This window comes from Schistocerca serialis, chromosome 7 (genome assembly GCF_023864345.2).
Source record: "Schistocerca serialis cubense isolate TAMUIC-IGC-003099 chromosome 7, iqSchSeri2.2, whole genome shotgun sequence".
Classification (NCBI taxonomy): domain Eukaryota; kingdom Metazoa; phylum Arthropoda; class Insecta; order Orthoptera; family Acrididae; genus Schistocerca; species Schistocerca serialis.
In genome coordinates, this window is record NC_064644.1 from 405,091,359 (window position 1) to 405,109,018 (window position 17,660).

The following is a 17,660-nucleotide window of genomic DNA, read 5'->3' on the forward strand; positions in this document are numbered from 1 at the left end:
ATCTAAAAGTATTACATAATGCAAATAGCACCCCAGACTGGTTTGGTTTTCAATCTGTGTAAGTCTATTTTGACTCTGTCTGTTAAATAAAAAGAAGGAGTTCTTTCTAATGCTGCAGCAGTTGTAACACATGCCAGATAAACTAGACTATTTCGGCACGAATTATCATTTTTCCGCTTAGTTATACATATAAAACGACAGTAACGCATCACTAAATATGGATATCATATGCATATTACCATAAATAAACAACATGTGTTAGGAAACACAGGAATAGTCTCATTGTCAGTCACATCCTCAAGTTTCTCTCTTATGAGATCATAAAGACGAAATACTGTTTCCTTTGTCAGACGAAATATAGATATAAATTACGAATCATCATATACTTCAAGATACCGTAATTGGGGTGACGTCTCGTTTTCTTCTCCTTTCTCATTATGTCAGACAGTTATCCCAAAATCTCGTCATCACTCTCTGGTTCCATAGCTATTCCTGCAATCATCTAATCTTATTCTCCAGGTGAACCAGGCCCGAAATCGCCTGTTAAGTTATCCCGAATTAGGTGTTATTCCCTGTTGGTCCCAACGTGTATCGCGTGCAATTCCAAGAATACAGTTTAATCGACTGCTAACCTGAGTCTTTACAAGCGGCCCTAGATTGACTGTCGATGTTAACAGACAACGACACCGCTGACTCCAACAACATAAACATCAAAAAACTTTCTCCCAGAAAAACCTTGATCTTGACGTCTCGTTCGTGTACATTCTATGTAAATGCTGTCATTTTAAATGTTTTGTGGGATGTTTTCCTTTCGGTGTCCTGTTCCTTACTATCACATCGAAATATGGATCTATCAAGTATGAATCGACTTCTGTGTGAATCGATCTTGATTCTGACGGAAGGCATCATCTTTGGAATACTGGCCCGATACTTCTTCCGTTCAAAGCATTTCTTTGGAAGCAGCTCGGAAAAGAGTGCGTTTGGTGTGGTTAGGTTTACCACGTGTTAAGTAAAATTTTGGCAAAATGGGTCGTATGCACGCGCCTGGGTTAGTTGAAATGTTGCTTTGTTTATTTTATAGCCGTATTAACGATAAGTTCTTTAGTAGAAGTTGCTTTATCTCATTGGATATTCCCTTGTACGGGAATTGGCTGCAACGTGGTAACCATGTTTATTGTAACAATTCTATTGCAGTAAGGGTATATCCCAGTCAGCATTACCATACAGAAGAAGTGTCCCCAACTGGTTGAAATTGAAGGATGAAGACGTTAGGGAGCAAATCAGCAAATTGGCCCGCAAGGGTCTTACTCCTTCTCAAATAGGTAAGCAGAAGATGCCACGGCTACTGTACTGTACGGTTTAATATCTTAAGAGAAAGTAGTCTTTGTGGTGTGAATAAGATGCTAAATATTTGACCTGTCGAACGAGGTAGCTGGGAAGTATGGATTGCGTGGGGGTATATAATAGTTAATTAACATGGTTCTTGCAGTGATGCAGCAGTGTACGTTGGACCATTTTTGTTTTAAATGTTACATAGGCGTGGCTTATTCTGCATCACTTAGCATAAAGGATATTTTGTGGCAATGTTATTCTCTTTACGGGTTATTGTGTAATCATAGAAGAGTATAGTAAATTAACATAGGTTTATGTTTAGGAATGAAATGTAAATATTAATTAAAAGCATCAGTAGAACTTTATGCAGGTGGCGCAAGAAACATCAGCTAAAGTAGTTTCGTCAGCGAAAGGAAGGCCGATGTTTCCCTATTGGCATTTGTTAATGTCAGTGACAATGCCAGGAAAATACTTGACACACACACAATTCATCACCATCAGCCAGTTCTGGTACCAAGAAAATGGCTTTTGCTCTGAAGTTTGAGGGCGATGTGTGTCCAACCATTATACATACTTTTAGGTGGGGAGTGTTTTGAACTATGGTTGTGTAAGATATTAATAGAGGTCAGGTGTGAACTACCACTGGCAACTGCAGCAAACAATTGTGCTGTAGCCACTACTAAAAACTTTGTTACTTGAATTTGCTTTGTGTTGGAAATTGTTCTTCCTTTTTTCGAAATGAGTGAAGAGACATGGTGCATAAAGGGATTCCAATGCAACTCTCACCATAACAACAGGAATAGAGATCCCTATGACCATTGTGTCAGTTCTGCATTCCTGGGAAGTAGCACAGAACACGGATTTAGGATGGCAGCAGGGCTTATTTCCACGCACCGCTATTCTCATTTTGGGCAGCCTAAGTTCTCGTTTGTTTATGATCATGTCAACTGCCACTATTTACTGTCTGCATAATATATAGTCCCATTTGCAGAAAATTACATCTTTCTTTATAGGTCTTTTCAGCTCTTGACAGATGGCTTCACAATGTTTACAGTTGCACTTTCTTCATTACTTTCCTTCATCTGAGCAATGTGAAGTTGCCCCAGTTTTTCCGGAACACAGCCTTCTGGCTGCTTTAGGTTGTACTCTGACATTGATTTTGTATTTTGAGGGTATGATTTAGACAATAGTTAATTTTTAAAGTGTATTTTTTGTACAATTGCCTGAAAAAGCAACAGCACAGAGTTGGTTAGCAATCAGTGTCATTGATTATGGGTGTGTGAGTAATTGGTTTTATCCAAAATGTGCTGTCAACTATTGGGCATAATGAAAATTGTTTTGAAGTATTTGAGCATAGGTGCTTAGAAGGATAGACTCCTTTTCCAGAGTTTGTGCAAAGTGATCCAATTTTATGCTACACAAGTTTAGATGTTTTGTTTCTTGAATATTGACAAGTATGTTCTGTCCCAACATCTTTATAAACAAGTTCGTGTACAGTATTTAACCCATCAGGCAGATATGACAGTGAACTCAACTCAAGAGTGTGTGCTCGGTGTTGACAATGCAATGGAAACTTTGACATTGCGTGCACTGTGTTAATTGTGATAGCCTGTTGATGACTACTGGCAGGCTGAAACTTGTAAGAGCCTATAAGGATTTTTTGAGAGAGTTGTCACAAGCAAATGACATGTGATGAGTTTCTGATCCCTGCACATATTATCACTTTAGTCAAGGCATGTGTAAGTGCACACACACGACTGCATGTGCACAACATTTAGGTCATGCCTATTTATATGTAAAATCTTTTCATTTTACATTAAGCAGACCACCTATTTGTAAGCTGTGGGACTTCTTCAGTGTGTGAATTTATGTATGTCTGTGGTATTCATTCTTACCTTTGTTTCCTGGCAGGCTTCCATCAATCTTTCTTATTTTCATATATGATGTAACTTTTTGTAGGCTGCTTATAGTTTGTTTTTGCTGTAAAATCATGACTGTTTGGATATGATCAATAAGATAGATACACGGGCTCACACTTGTCAAGTTGTATTATGGTTTTCTCATGAATTTAAAATGGGCTTGTTTGGCCCATCTGTCCAGCTGAGAATATTTACTTAAGGCGTGTGTTCAGATGTTTCAGTGCATAGCATCTTGTGTATGTGGCATAGCTGTTGTCAAAAAGCAACTCTTTCTGAAAACATTGGGTGTTAAATTCTTAGAGATACTGATGTAGTCTACTGTGTGTTCACATATGCTGTTATTAAAGCTGGTAGTGGAGAAAGGAGGCTCCACTCCTCTCACATTGGCGTAGTGCACCACAGTAAATTTGTAAGGATACCAGTGTAGATCCCTTTTAGGTGTTCCAACATGATATCATAGTTGACACTTGCACAAACAGTATTGAGATTTTTTCAGACTTTGTTCCAAGCTTTCATTCACTCATTGGTTTGTAGTGTTCAAACAACTGCTTTTGGATAGTTAGGGTTTTATTTGCTACAGTGCTTGTTTCACACTACTTTGCCACTAAGTTTCGCATTAGTCTTTCTGAAAGGTGTTTAACACTTCTAACTTTGGATTCTTGTGTAAACAGTTCCACACATGTTTTGTACAATTTATGCTTTGTATGATAATCAACAGTGAACAACCACTGTTTTATTGAGTGCCTTTCTGTGTTGCATTCAACTGCTTGTTGAACACTTCTGCCCTTCTCTTAAAAAGTACAGTAGAACCCTTCTAATCCGTCACGACCGGGACCATGGTCGGAACGAAGAAAAGGTCGGATTATCCGAAAAGTCTAATATTTATTGCAAAAATGTAAGAGACATTTAGTACAAAAAATTTAACAATTTAAGAACTAAAAGATGTCTACAGTAATATAAAAAGATGTTTTTTACACAGTGTTAACCAATATATTAGGCCTAACTAAAAAACTTCTACACTCACTATAATATGTATTGGTTTCGAAAGGGAAAACAACAAACAAATTACAGTACTGTACTGTACTTCATAACATATAAACGATATAGCTATATTGTAAACTAAAAAATGTTTAGAGCACTTTATATAAAAGAAATTTCTTACAAAGAAATAAACCACTGTATGTATAAACTAAAAATGATTATACTGTGTGCATTGTTTTTACAGTAAAAATGAAAACAAATTACTTGGAAAAAAGTCAGCGATGCGTTTTTGTTTAGCAGATGTTTTTCTATAATTAGCTGCAGTGTCCGTCCATATTTTTATCCGCAAGACATTCATTGGAGTTGGAAGTTTGATACTGCTCAATGTATTGAAGGGCGATGTCAAAAGCATTTTTTGCATCATTGTGTGAAATCTGGGTGGGGGATTCGTCTTCGCCTTCAGAGTCCTCATTCAGTTTCCAGGCTAACAGCGGCAACAATCTGGTTGTCTTTGGGCTCTTCAAAGGTCTCCCACTCTTTGTCTCATTCATTGATCCGCCCTTCAACTTCATTGGCAGGGACGTTTGGCTCCAGAGTTTGTAGATCTGTAACGATTTCCAGTACGTCCTTGTTTTGCTCATCTTTGGTATGCTCATTTTCAGTCATAACTTGTGGCAAAGCTTACGCCACTATTTCCGCAATGTGTCAGGCTTCAGTTCATCCCATGAAGCAGCGATTGTGTAGATAGCATCTTTGATGTTCAGGGATTTGCAGCGATTGTGTAGATAGCATCTTTGATGTTCAGGGATTTCATTACCTCAAATAAGTTATGACGTCCTTCAGATTTTTCCAAAATTGAACTGATATACTTTCTACGATATCACCTTGTTAACCATTTGATAATGCTCTGATCCATTGGTTGGACGAGTGAGGTCACATTAGCAGGCAGAAAGAGAACTTATATGTCCCCTTTCACCAAATCATCTTCAGATGCATGTGATAGTGTGTTATCCAACAGCAGTAGAGCACAAACAGGCAGATTTTTTTGCTTCAAGTCTTTTTCGGCCTGTGGCACAAACTCGTCAAAAAACCAAGATTTAAAAAGGTTGCAGTCCATCAAAGCAGATTTTTGATTGCAGTAATAAACTGGCAAGGAATATAAGTTTATATTTGTGAATGCTCTTGGCTTCTCAGATTTGCCAATGACAAACAAGGGGAGCTTGTGGGTACCATCTGCATTGCTACAAGGAATGACAGTTATTCTGTGTTTTACAAGTTTCGTTCCTACTACAGATTCATTTTAAACTGGGAGCGTTTTTGTTGGCAACATTTAAAGTTCAGCCCTGTCTTGTCGATGTTATATACACGTGGCAGGGTAACAGTTAATTTTCTTCTACAATTTCTTGAAGCTTAACGGAAAACTCCTTAGCAGCTGTGGCATCGACAGATTTCGTCCAATCTTTGTAGCACTTCTAATTTTTCATTTAGTGAAAGAGTTACGTGTTTACGTTTGAATCCAGATATGTTTAAAAACAGGCAACTGTACACACAATGAATCTACAGTAACAAGTACTGTAGAGAACATGGAATAAAGCAAATTATGACGTTTTTTTAATCCCAACAAATGATAAAACTGCACGATAATGTACAGTATAACATTATGCACAGCGATAGACACCACAGCAATGGCCCCGACAGCCATCCAGTCAGTGGCACAGGCTTGCGAGCCTGAGCATGGTCTGACTAACTGGAGTATCGTACCATCCAAGGTTGAATTAGAGGGATTCTACTGTACTAGGGACATACGGGAGATATGCATGTACAGATGTGACATAAACAGATTGGTGTATTTAAATCATAGTTTCTGGCATTTTCTGTGATGGCACTTCTGTTCCTTAACATGGATCATTTAGATGCTAGTCTTATATTTTCTAGGCCAGATTTGTTTTACCCACCCTGTATTAGAAAATGGAGAAGTCTCAAGAGTATATTGCTGCTGATTATGTTGGTATATTAATATGAATTAGCATGTATTGCTTTTTCACCACTTAAAGGAGGTGCTGAACAGCAGGCAGAGAGAGTTAAAAGCAGACATCCAGATTTTTCGTCTATTAGTCCTCCACTACTAGTAGACTTCCAGATTTATTTATTTTTTACTATCAAAGTCCATCACTAAAGCATTGTCCCACACTCCTACCCTGCTATTTCTCCCTGCCCCACACTCCTTTGGTTCCCCCACTATGCCAATTCTTACAAGGTTGCTACTTGCCCCAGTGGACACCCACAGACAACTAATTCTCTGGCTGTCGGTAGTAATCTGTAATTAATGTTATTCCATCCCAGATTTTTCATTTTTATATACAATATGTCATACATAACTTATGAAAAATGTAAGAATTATCCACTAAATAAATTTTACCCACATTCTCTTCAATAGAAAAGAAAGGAATTAAGGAGACGGGCTCCATGTGACAAGGCATTGTGGCATACCATTTCCTTTACCTTTGGCAATGTTTGTTGATGTGAAAAATGTGGAGTTGCACTGTAGATTCAGAATCCATGGTAAACTGTGTCCTCACTTTAACAGGCTGAGTCAGTATGAAGGATGGAGGAATGCAAGTGTACCACCTCCAGCAAAACTGTGGCTAGTAAAGAACTGTGGTGTTCAAACCAGCTTTCTGGTTGGCGACTGCTTCACTTTTACACAGCAGCTATGGAACTAAGGATATCAACCCTCCCTTGCTGGTGTGCCCATGAATAACCTGGAACTGCTTCAGTCAGTAACTTCACCAGTCAGTATTTTTGATACTTCACAGATACAGAGTGAAGTAGCAAAACACCTAAAGACTAAAGCTTCGTATGAGCAGTTGCCAGCGGGCTCGTGCGCATGCGCAGAGCCGAATTCGTGTATGAGCAGTGCCTTCCTCCCGCTTCTGGCTACTTGGAGCGTGGCTGTTTGGTGTATGAGCAGTAGCAGCAAGTAGCCAGAAGCTACCCGGAAAAATTTTCCTGGCGCGCCCAAGCTGCCAGATTCGCGCATGCGCAGAGCAAGCTGAGTTATAGTGGGGGGTCCTTCCCCACGTGACCCGTAGCCGTGTATATGTTTCGTCTCTTCGTTTACAGCTCCCACGTCAAATGAAAACAAAACAGATTTCTGCGGCCGGTAGCCATCAAGTGAATCAATATACATTCTCATAACCATGAAAGACCAAAATAAGTTAGTAGTTTCAATTTTCTGATTTTATATTATTTCCACATTATTAGCAATCAACCATTAATGTCTTAATGAAGCTATTTCTGTCTGTTTTATAGAGAAATTTGCTTCAGTTAATTTTTTTTCCGCTGAGGCAGTTAGTTTATTTGAAACGAAGTTTCATTCCGCGCTATTGGCTACTTTCAACCTCGTTCAGTTTAAAGTGCAAATTTTCATTTTCTGGGACGAATGACGTTATACCATAATAAAGAACCAAACATGAGAATACAGTACGGGACCTCCAAGAAAATTGGTATCACGAGAACCACATGAAAAGCTGAATATCAGGTACTTCAGAGTCCATCTGGACATAGAAATGTGCAATTAGAGCGGAATGAAGCATTTTAGAATGGTTTATGAAATTCCGATGCTGCTGGAGTAGTCTCTGATGTCCTGTTCCTTATATGACACTAAGATCTCTTAATGCTATATACGTACGAACATGCGTAAACATTGACTTGAAGCTAAGTAGGCAAATTTGGTCAGTAGTTTTGAACTAAATATTTTATTTCAAATATGACAGCTGTAGCAGAATTTTATAGATCTGCCTTCTGTGAAAGTGTTTTTCGATCACAAGGCACTTGTCTAGTACTTCCTCTGGGCCTGAAGTTATTTCTTAATTTGTGTTTACGTCTTAAATTTATAGAATGCCATTCTATGCTAAATTTTAGACTGGCAGCATACCATGTTTTATCGTTCTAACTCCCCACATGGCTTCATATTTATTACTAGGGTAGAATATAAACTGTCAGTTGTACAGTTTTTTTGCCTCGAAGACAACCATGTTAATTTTTTCACATTTTGAAATAGTCATGAAATTTATTGTCCTTTATTCCGGTATAAGCTACACAAGAAACTGTCTCTTTTTTTGTTGCAAGTAACTTGTATTCCATACCAGTAGCTTTTTGCAGTGCTGTGTAGATGTAAACCTGTTGGAAATGCTGCATAACAATATTGGAGAGTACGAATTAAAAAAAAAAATATCTGTCAGTCACCCCTTAGCAAAACTTTATGGTACTTCGAGCTGTGGAGTCTAATTTTGAAATGATATTTTGCCAAGAACTGCTTCCTTATTTGCATCCTTTATCTGTGTGGGATATGATAAAACAATTGCTCTAAGTACAACTCAGTTGTCCTCTCAACAACATGCCACACGGGCGGCACGGCGACACATGGTCACGTGATGCCCCACCAGAAATACGACGAAAAGCGTGTGAGCAGAGCAAGCACCAAGCACGGGCTGCCTACGTCATCGTAGCTGCGCATGCGCAGTACAGCCTGTTGTCTGGCGCTTTCTGGTAACTGCTCAAACGAACCTTAAATGAATAATAATATGTATAAGCTTTGATGCTACTATGGTTAAAGCAAAAAAGGGTAATCTATTTTATTCATAAGTGCTGCCATGTTAGAGTGCCTTGTTACAAAGGATGACTGGCTGCATTGTGTTTTACATTTAACTATCTGGACTTGTTTTGTAGGGTTAATATTTCTTTGAATTACCAAATTTTGGGTCGCATAATGATATACTGTACAAATCTCATAGTTAAAATAGTTAATGAGTGCTACCCAAAGGAACACTACATGTTAAAAACAAAGCCTGGTTTCATGATATTGTGGCTGTCGTAATCATTTTCTTTGTTGCTCGTGAATTCCTTCTGATGTTGGACACTGGATAAGACAGTATGCGTAGGGTATCTTTTCCATTACTTCTGCAAAATCAGTATGAACCAGATAAGTAGGTGAAGGGGCTGTCATATTTGTGGTGGGATGGACTTGAATACTTGGAAGCTGATTTGGGGTTGCAACTAGCCTCAGAATTCTGTTCATAGCATTTTCCACCATTCAGATTTTGGTTTCAAAATGATAATTTGGACTAATCACATAACTTTTACACAAGTATGTTACATAATGTTAAAAACTTGTGTGTATTGGAAGAAATTTTTCTTGTTCGTTAGAAACAATATATTGACATTCATCTTTGTATTTGTAATTTTCAGGTGTAATTCTCAGGGATTCACATGGTGTTGCGCAAGTGAGATTTGTGTCACAAAATAAAATCCTGCGCATTATGAAAGCTATGTCCTTGGCTCCAGATCTACCAGAGGACCTGTATTACCTTATTAAGAAAGCTGTAGCAATCAGAAAGCATTTGGAAAGAAACAGGTTAGATAACCTAATTTTTTGACTTCTTTTTTGTGTTTTGTTCCAAGGATTATGAACTTCATTGTTTCGTCTGTACCATCTTGGCTTCAGACAATATTGTGTTTGGGATAATTAATTAGCCCCTAAGTTCACATTTCAGACATGTTGGCTGTTCTTATTGCACATCCATTACAGCAAGCTAAGTGTTTCTGATACTTCCGGTTGTCCAGAACATTCATTAGTGTGTATGGAAGGGGGTGGGGGTCATTTGTGCTCACCAGCTTGGGGGGGGGGGGGCTATTGCACAGAGATGCATAGTCGTGAATGAGAGATTTTGAAATGGTGTTATCACTAACCAGGCCTGTCATCACTAACAAAATGGCTTTTGTTTGATTTTTGTGTTAATTTGTGACATGGAATAGTATTATCACATCTTGTTTGAAATGGTAATCCACTGAATGGGAAACACCACCATATGTGCTTAATTGATGTTTTATTTGGGAGAATGTAATGTTAAGTTCTTTTAAATGCGCATTGATATTTGGTAAAATACAAGTAAGTTACTTTTTAAAGAGAATGATTGTTGTTTTCTGTAATCACAGTGCAATAATTTTGCAGTCAGCTTTAGTGAAATGTCTTCAGAAAAAGCTTGTTGCTTTTAGTGCCAAAAACATCTAAGAGCGTACTCTGCAAGCCCCGTGTGATGCGTGGTGAAGGGTACCACTACTGTAGTAAGACAGCATAAGATGATCCTTGACAACTCGCAGCACTGTTGCCAGCTTTCAAAGTGAAGTGCAAACGGGGCAGGAGAAAAGATAGCTGTGTACAGGGCTGTGGTAACAGAGGCATTGCCATTTACAAGATAATGTTATGTGACAGGTTGAGGTAGACACATGAAACTATGGCTAGAAAACTGCAGCTGTTGGAGATCAATTTACACCGAATCGACTATGGTCACTTTCTCACTATTTCACATTCAAATAGTGTGAAGGGGAAAAACAGCTGTCATGTTCCTTACGCAAAACCTGCGTTGGTGGCAGTAGAATCAATCTGCACTCAGCCACAATACGGTTTCTTTAAATTTCTTCAGTAGTGTCTCATGAAAAGAGCGTCATCTCTCCTCCAGGAATATGCATTGGAGTTCACTAAGCATTTCGTTAATAAATGCTTGCTGATTGAACGTACAGGCAACAAACCGAGCAGCATGCCTCTGAATTGCTTTGATGTCTTCATTTAATCTCACCCGGTGGGATCTCAAACACTCCGGCAATACTCAAGAATGTGCCACACTAGCAGTCTTCTTCAAGCTATTTTGTCTAAAACTGACATGGTGAGACTGTGGCTGTGTACAATTAATGCAGGTTAATTCTTACAAAGAAGAAAACAGCAACCAGCCGCCATTAATACTGCTATTTATTTAGGTAAAAAGTGCTGTTACAGATTTTGAACTGGCAAGTTCATCATCAGACGGATGTTCACATGATATTCAAGATACACTTTACATTATCGTCTGTTTTCGATTTCTGATATTCCACTGTGGCACAGTATTTTTTGTGTGTTGTTGCCCTACGGTAGAAAACAGTGTCAGAAGCGCCATATGTGAAAATAACTAACCTCCAAACGATGAAATACAGCGTAAATAAATGTGAGGTTAAGTGGTTATGGTACTTATGTCGACGTAAGACCATTGGCCCAATTAAACTCCCATTGACTACAGAAGGAAAACACACCTGCACTTGTTAGATTCCGACACCTTTTACTGTACTTCAGTTTTTGATTTAACTCACCCTGTTCATCAATTAGTGCTTTTTTTTGCTGGGTGAGCACAAACGAAATATTTCTCAAAAATGTGTGTTTTTATGTATAATTTTCAGTCGTAGCATGTTGTGAAATAGCTAAATTACCTTGTACCCATATACCAATTTCAATTTTTTGAAGAATTTTAATTTGCTGTTAATATCTGTGACTTTTAAGAACTAATGAAATTAATTACCACAAATTATTGCACTAACATCTTATTATACATTTAATTCCTTTGCTTATACAGGTTTTGTACAGTGTATTGGTGAGGATTATGATTTTTAATCACATATCCATGGAGAAGAAATAAAAACTTTGAGTTTCGCCGATGACATTGTAATTTTGTCAGAGACGGCAAAGGACTTGGAAGAGCAGATGAACGGAATGGATAGTGTCTTGAAAGGAGGATATAAGATGAACATCAACAAAAGCAAAACGAGGATAATGGAATGTAGTCGAATTAAGTCGGGTGATGCTGAGGGAATTAGATTAGGAAATGAGACACTTAAAGTAGTAAAGGAGTTTTGCTATTTGGGGAGCAAAATAACGGATGATGGTCGAAGTAGAGGATATAAAATGTAGACTGGCAATGGCGAGGAAAGCATTTCTGAAGAAGAAAAATTTGCTAACATCGAGTATAGATTTAAATGTCAGGAAGTCTTTTCTGAAAGTATTTGTATGGAGTGTAGCCATGTATGGAAGTGAAACGTGGACGATAAATAGTGTAGACAAGAAGAAAATAGAAGCTTTCGAAATGTGATGCTACAGAAGAATGCTGAAGATTAGATGGGTAGATCACATAACTAATGAGGAGGCATTGAATAGAATTGGGGAGAAGAGGAGTTTATAGCACAACTTGACTAGAAGAAGGGATCGGTTGGTAGGACATGTTCTGAGACATCGAGGGATCACCAAATTAGTATTGGAGGGCAGCGTGGAGGGTAAAAATTGTAGAGGGAGACCAAGAGATGAATACACTAAGCAGTTTCAGAAGGATGTAGGCTGTAGTAGGTACTGGGAGATGAAGAAGCTTGCACAGGATAGAGTAGCATGGAGAGCTGCATCAAACCAGTCTCAGGACTGAAGACCACAACAACAACAACATGCCAAGTACATGTGTTTTTGCTCATATTTTGGGATCTTAGCGTTTTCCTCGATTCTGCATTTTCCTCAGTTTTGTGTGTTTTTTTTTTTTTTAAGTGTTGACTCCAAGAAAACGTAAAGTAAGCGTTTCAATGTATATTGCACTTAACATTACAAAACTTGGTGTGCCGATTCACTAAGTGTAGTAACCAATTGATAAAATGTAGAAATCAAGGTTGGGTAGACTGGTTATTATAGCTACTGAAATTTGAAAATAAAAATCAGCTCAGTCATTGTGGCAACTTTTCTGTAAAACTTGATAGTAATTAGGTAAATTGAATTTACTGGGTAGTTCAGGGTATTGTGAGACTAGGGGAAGGTAAACTGTTAGTTGATAAAAAGATATGTTCCATCATGTTTTACAAGTTACTTTGAGATCCTGCTTCGGAAATGGTTGGAATGGAGCTATATTGTTGTAATGTTCTTTAATCGATTGGCAATACATTTGATGTGCTTGCCAACCTAGAGAATCTTGGTTATCGACCATGGATTCTCAAGCTCTGTACATGTTTCACACTGCCTGAATGTCAGTATAGCAAAGTCCTTGAGTCCTACAATTTGTAAGTTAGTGAGTTGATGCAGCAAGTTTCATTTGGGGACTACTTTTAACTACCACGTGAATGTTGGTCAAAAAGGAGCAATTTGGAATGTTGCATGCCATATTTTGACCTCCCTCATGTGAAGTGGTGCATCACCTCAAGCACTGCATATCAAAAGCTAAAATTTTGTGAAATAATGTGTCATAAGTCTTGAATCTGTATGATAAATTCCAATAAAAGCTTAAATGCTAAGGTGGGAGAGACTAAACCACTTCGTATGAAATGAAACAGCTCGGTAGTATTTTTGAGGAACTATTTGTCACTGCGTGTTATTGCATAAATGTTTTTCAGTGTCCATTTCTGTATGTTTGTGGCAAGCAGTTGACTATAGATGTAATGGTTTACAAAAAATGCTTAATTTTTTTTGTAATTAACATAGTACACTTCTGTGTATTAAAAAAACCCACTTTGGACAAATACATTATTTGTAGGTCCCAGTGAAACCTATGTTAACCATTTTTCATCATACTTGTTTTAAAAAAGTATATGCTATTAAGATATCAGTGTGAAAGATTGTACAAATAAAAATGGTTTTGATGGAGTCTCTCTCTCTCTCTCTCTCTCTCTCTCTCTCTCTCTCTCTCTCTCTCTCTCTCGGTGTGTGTGTGTGTGTGTGTGTGTGTGTGTGTGTGTGTGGTGGTGGTACATCAGTATAGCCTGTAAAAGTATACTTACATGTGCATAAGCTGACAGTTATTCATTATGTCAAAGCCATTAGTGGCATTTCACGTAGTAAGAAGTATGATTCAGCTCCATCTCTGTGTGGAATACTGTAGAATAAAGGTAGCCCTTATTAATCCAGAAGCCCAAGATCCCCTTCTGGTTTTAACAACATCCGTGTCTCAACTTAGAGATTTGGAATTTTTTTAATGGCTTCAAAGAATTCCAATGTGTAAAAATATACTGTGTGAGAATTCTCAAGAAATCGACCTAGCGCCGGCCGAAGTGGCCGTGCGGTTAAAGGCGCTGCAGTCTGGAACCGCAAGACCGCTACGGTCACAGGTTCGAATCCTGCCTCGGGCATGGATGTTTGTGATGTCCTTAGGTTAGTTAGGTTTAACTAGTTCTAAGTTCTAGGGGACTAATGACCTCAGCAGTTGAGTCCCATAGTGCTCAGAGCCAAATCGACCTAGAGATAAGTTTCAATGCAGTGAATGGTTGGCTGGTTTGTTTTAATAAAAGTGACGTACATAACCACCCCTCACACCAAAATTTAGGTAGTGAGGGTGACTGTGCTAGCAAAAATACTATTCTACCACTAATCCCAGGAATTGAAGTGAATATGAAACTAGGCTGTCATATAGTTAAGTCCTGGTAAAAACACAGTTTGGAAGGGGGGGGGGGCGGTTCACTGTAATGCAGAAGAAAAGTGCCTTGTGGCATCATTTTATGTCAGTATTGATGGGGGTGAATAGTCACTACACTACACATGACATAAATAGGAATTAATGGCTGATAGAAACTGTTCCTTGCCAGCATCAGCCAAGTAGGGCCACTAATTCTGTCAGTGCACTAGGCTGCCAGAGAAGACAAGCAACTCTTTTACATTTAAGAATATTGACATAGTTGCATTGAAAGTTTATTGTTGAGGTGTGAGATACTAGTTTGTAATGGACTTAGTCACATTAGAATATATTTAGTTTGTGGCACGAGTTTGTGATAGAGTAATTACCACGTGTAAAAGCCTAAAATTCAGCTAATGGATCACTTGTTTAAGACAAGAACTCTCAGGTCCCCCAGCTGTTCAATAAGAGAATTTTAGGTTACTACCTTCGAATTATAGTAGATTAAGTCAGCACAAACTTGGCTTAAAACATTTTTGCTTGTAATTTTCATGGTAGCTGTGTGAAATCTATCATCATAAACTTGCTCTAGTAAATAATTAATCAGTAATGTGAATAGTTCCTTTGTCATAACCCAAACATATTCCAGGGTATTACCTTGGTTGCAATATTTATTTCGTGCGAGTAGATATGAATTTTATGTAAATTTCCTGAAATTTAATTTAACATTTTCACGTTTCACAGGAAGGACAAGGATTCAAAGTTTCGCCTGATTCTTGTGGAGTCAAGAATCCACCGGCTTGCTCGGTACTACAAGAAGAAGACTATTCTTCCACCAAACTGGAAATATGAATCAAGCACAGCATCTGCTCTTGTTGCATAAGAAAATGTATCAATAAATAATAAATTTATTATGAAAACTGAATGGACATGTTAATCCACACAATTTCCAACACTGAAATTTGTCAATTTAGGATGTGTTCCACTTGATTACATAAGCAGTTTTAAAAGTGGTTGATGTCAAAATGAAAGTTAGTTGTATGCTATATGAACTGATTAAACTTAATTTGACTTACTTGTCATTGAAAAGTCCAAGTAATTTGTCAAATTCTATGCCAAAAAAACTTACTTCGAATCAGAACATTTATTTATTAAATAGTTTTGGTATCTGAAGACATCTAATTTAGTCAAGCACATTGCTGGTTTCAGCCCACCCAGCCTGTATTTTGCAGCCTGACTCGTACGGGCCGTAGGCTGGGCTGGTGCACAGAGTGCAGACCAGTGAGCTGACAGGCTAGGCCTGTTGACTGACCACCCTGCTGTGCATGCACCCTGTTCACTGCTGCAGCCCTCTGCCTGTGTTGCAGTGTCTTCCATCTGTTCACAAAGTCTTAAGATACACGGAGAGAGAATGACTGTCACATTTTTTGCTGCGAGATTCCTACAAAGAATCATTTGATCATTACAATAACTGTGATAGAGGATAAGTCCGCCAATGTATGTTTAATTCACGCTGTTTGAAAATTAAGACACAATAATTGCAAGAATCTATATACGATAAATATATTAGCAACTGCTAATAGGTCTCAAGCACTCTAATAACTTGTTTACTCTCCAACAGACTGAAATTAAATAAAAGCTGGGACCATAAGGAAATATGCGGTTCCTTATGTCTTCTCATTTTTCAATATATGTAGGCCTTGTAATGATAGCTCGTTCTTTCACAATTTTTACTCATAAAATGCTATAATCGAACAAGAGGAGGCCATGATGTTGGGCTCACTGATTTACTTCCAATTTTTTACACTTCTAGTAGTCCATTAAAACAACATAACGTGCTAGTAGTAAGGTGCACTATTGTCAGTACCGAGAAAATCACAAGAGAAGTTTTACACGTCTGTTATGTATTTGTTTGTAGGTACCGGGTGTTAGTTCATGATGGTCAAGTGGTTAGTTTGTTTCATAAGATGAAAGTGTAAGAGACGGCAGTTCGACTCCCGCTCAAATCTTCATTTTTGTAATACAAGTGCAAATTCTGTGATATTTAAACTTGCACCTACACTATTCATTCTTGTAAAATTAGCAAAATCTCACTACTATATAGGCTAACAGCCAAATTAGTCCTGCCTGTGTGTCTGCAGCTCGAAGTGTCGAGGTGCAAAGTAGTTCTAGGTAGCTTGACACATTGCATGTATAAGGGATTTCACAAGTTACGACAGGCATACATTTTCAGGAAAACTGTTTTCATTTACTTGTAGGTACTTATGAATATGTTTAATAATTACATTTAATTAAAAATAGTAAGTAGTCAAACAAGAAAATCACTGAAACTTCATGCAAATAAACATGGTGTTATTTTTAATTATATCACCTCTCAAATATCATAGGAATTAAATGTGATCAGTGATGAAAACAAATATAAAGTTAAAAATCAGATTTGAGGGGGAGTTGGACCATCACCTCTTACATGTTCGTCTTACGAAGCTCGAATGCTAATCACTTGACCACCTTGAACTCTTTATACCCCGTGCGTGCGTACGCATAGACATAAGTGACATAACAGATGAGTAAAACTTCTCTTGCGATTTTCTCGTAATTACCAGATTAGTGCACCTTGCTACTTGCAAATTGTTGTTTCAATAGCCTACTAAAGGTGTACAAAGATTGAAGTAAATCTGTGACCCAGCATTGTGACCACCCCTTGTGAGATGTCATTCAATTAAATGGATGACCAATGAAAATCGGACACTGGTTTTCAGTACTGTAACAAGAACTGGAAATATAGAGCTGTATTTTGATGCTCAGCTAGTCAGATTCTTTCCCTGAAACAAAGGGTGCAGTTTAATGCAGATCTTTAGTCAGATTTCCATGTTGATCACATACATTATAAAACTCATTACCGGTGTTTGCTTACGGCCATCATCAGTTCATTAAATCCGGTGCAGATATCATCATGGAATAGTACATGCATGTCTGTAATGAAAGTAGTAAAGACTGGTTTTACTCCGAATAATGAATGACCAGTCAAATAAGTTGAAAGAACCGAAACGTTCTGAACAACATAAGAACTACAGACCTGTTTCACTTGAAAAGAAGGAATTATTAATTCTGTCAATATTAGAAACAATAATGGACATGTTGATGGTATCATTAAATTGCTGTGACAGACTGATTTCAGCCAAAAGAATAAATGATTTCATTCAACCTC

At 37.9% G+C, this 17,660-nt stretch overlaps 1 protein-coding gene across 1 annotated transcript; it reads left to right on the top strand.

Moving 5' to 3' along the window:
- The first annotated feature begins 913 nt into the window (after positions 1-913).
- On the top strand, positions 914-15,377 carry LOC126412280 (40S ribosomal protein S13). The gene is made up of 4 exons (XM_050081790.1): positions 914-1,048; positions 1,195-1,322; positions 9,483-9,648; positions 15,197-15,377. Exons 1-4 carry the CDS (start codon positions 1,026-1,028, stop codon positions 15,333-15,335), a joined length of 456 nt encoding a protein of 151 aa, XP_049937747.1. The 5' UTR covers positions 914-1,025; the 3' UTR covers positions 15,336-15,377.
- Positions 15,378-17,660: the final 2,283 nt, after the last annotated feature.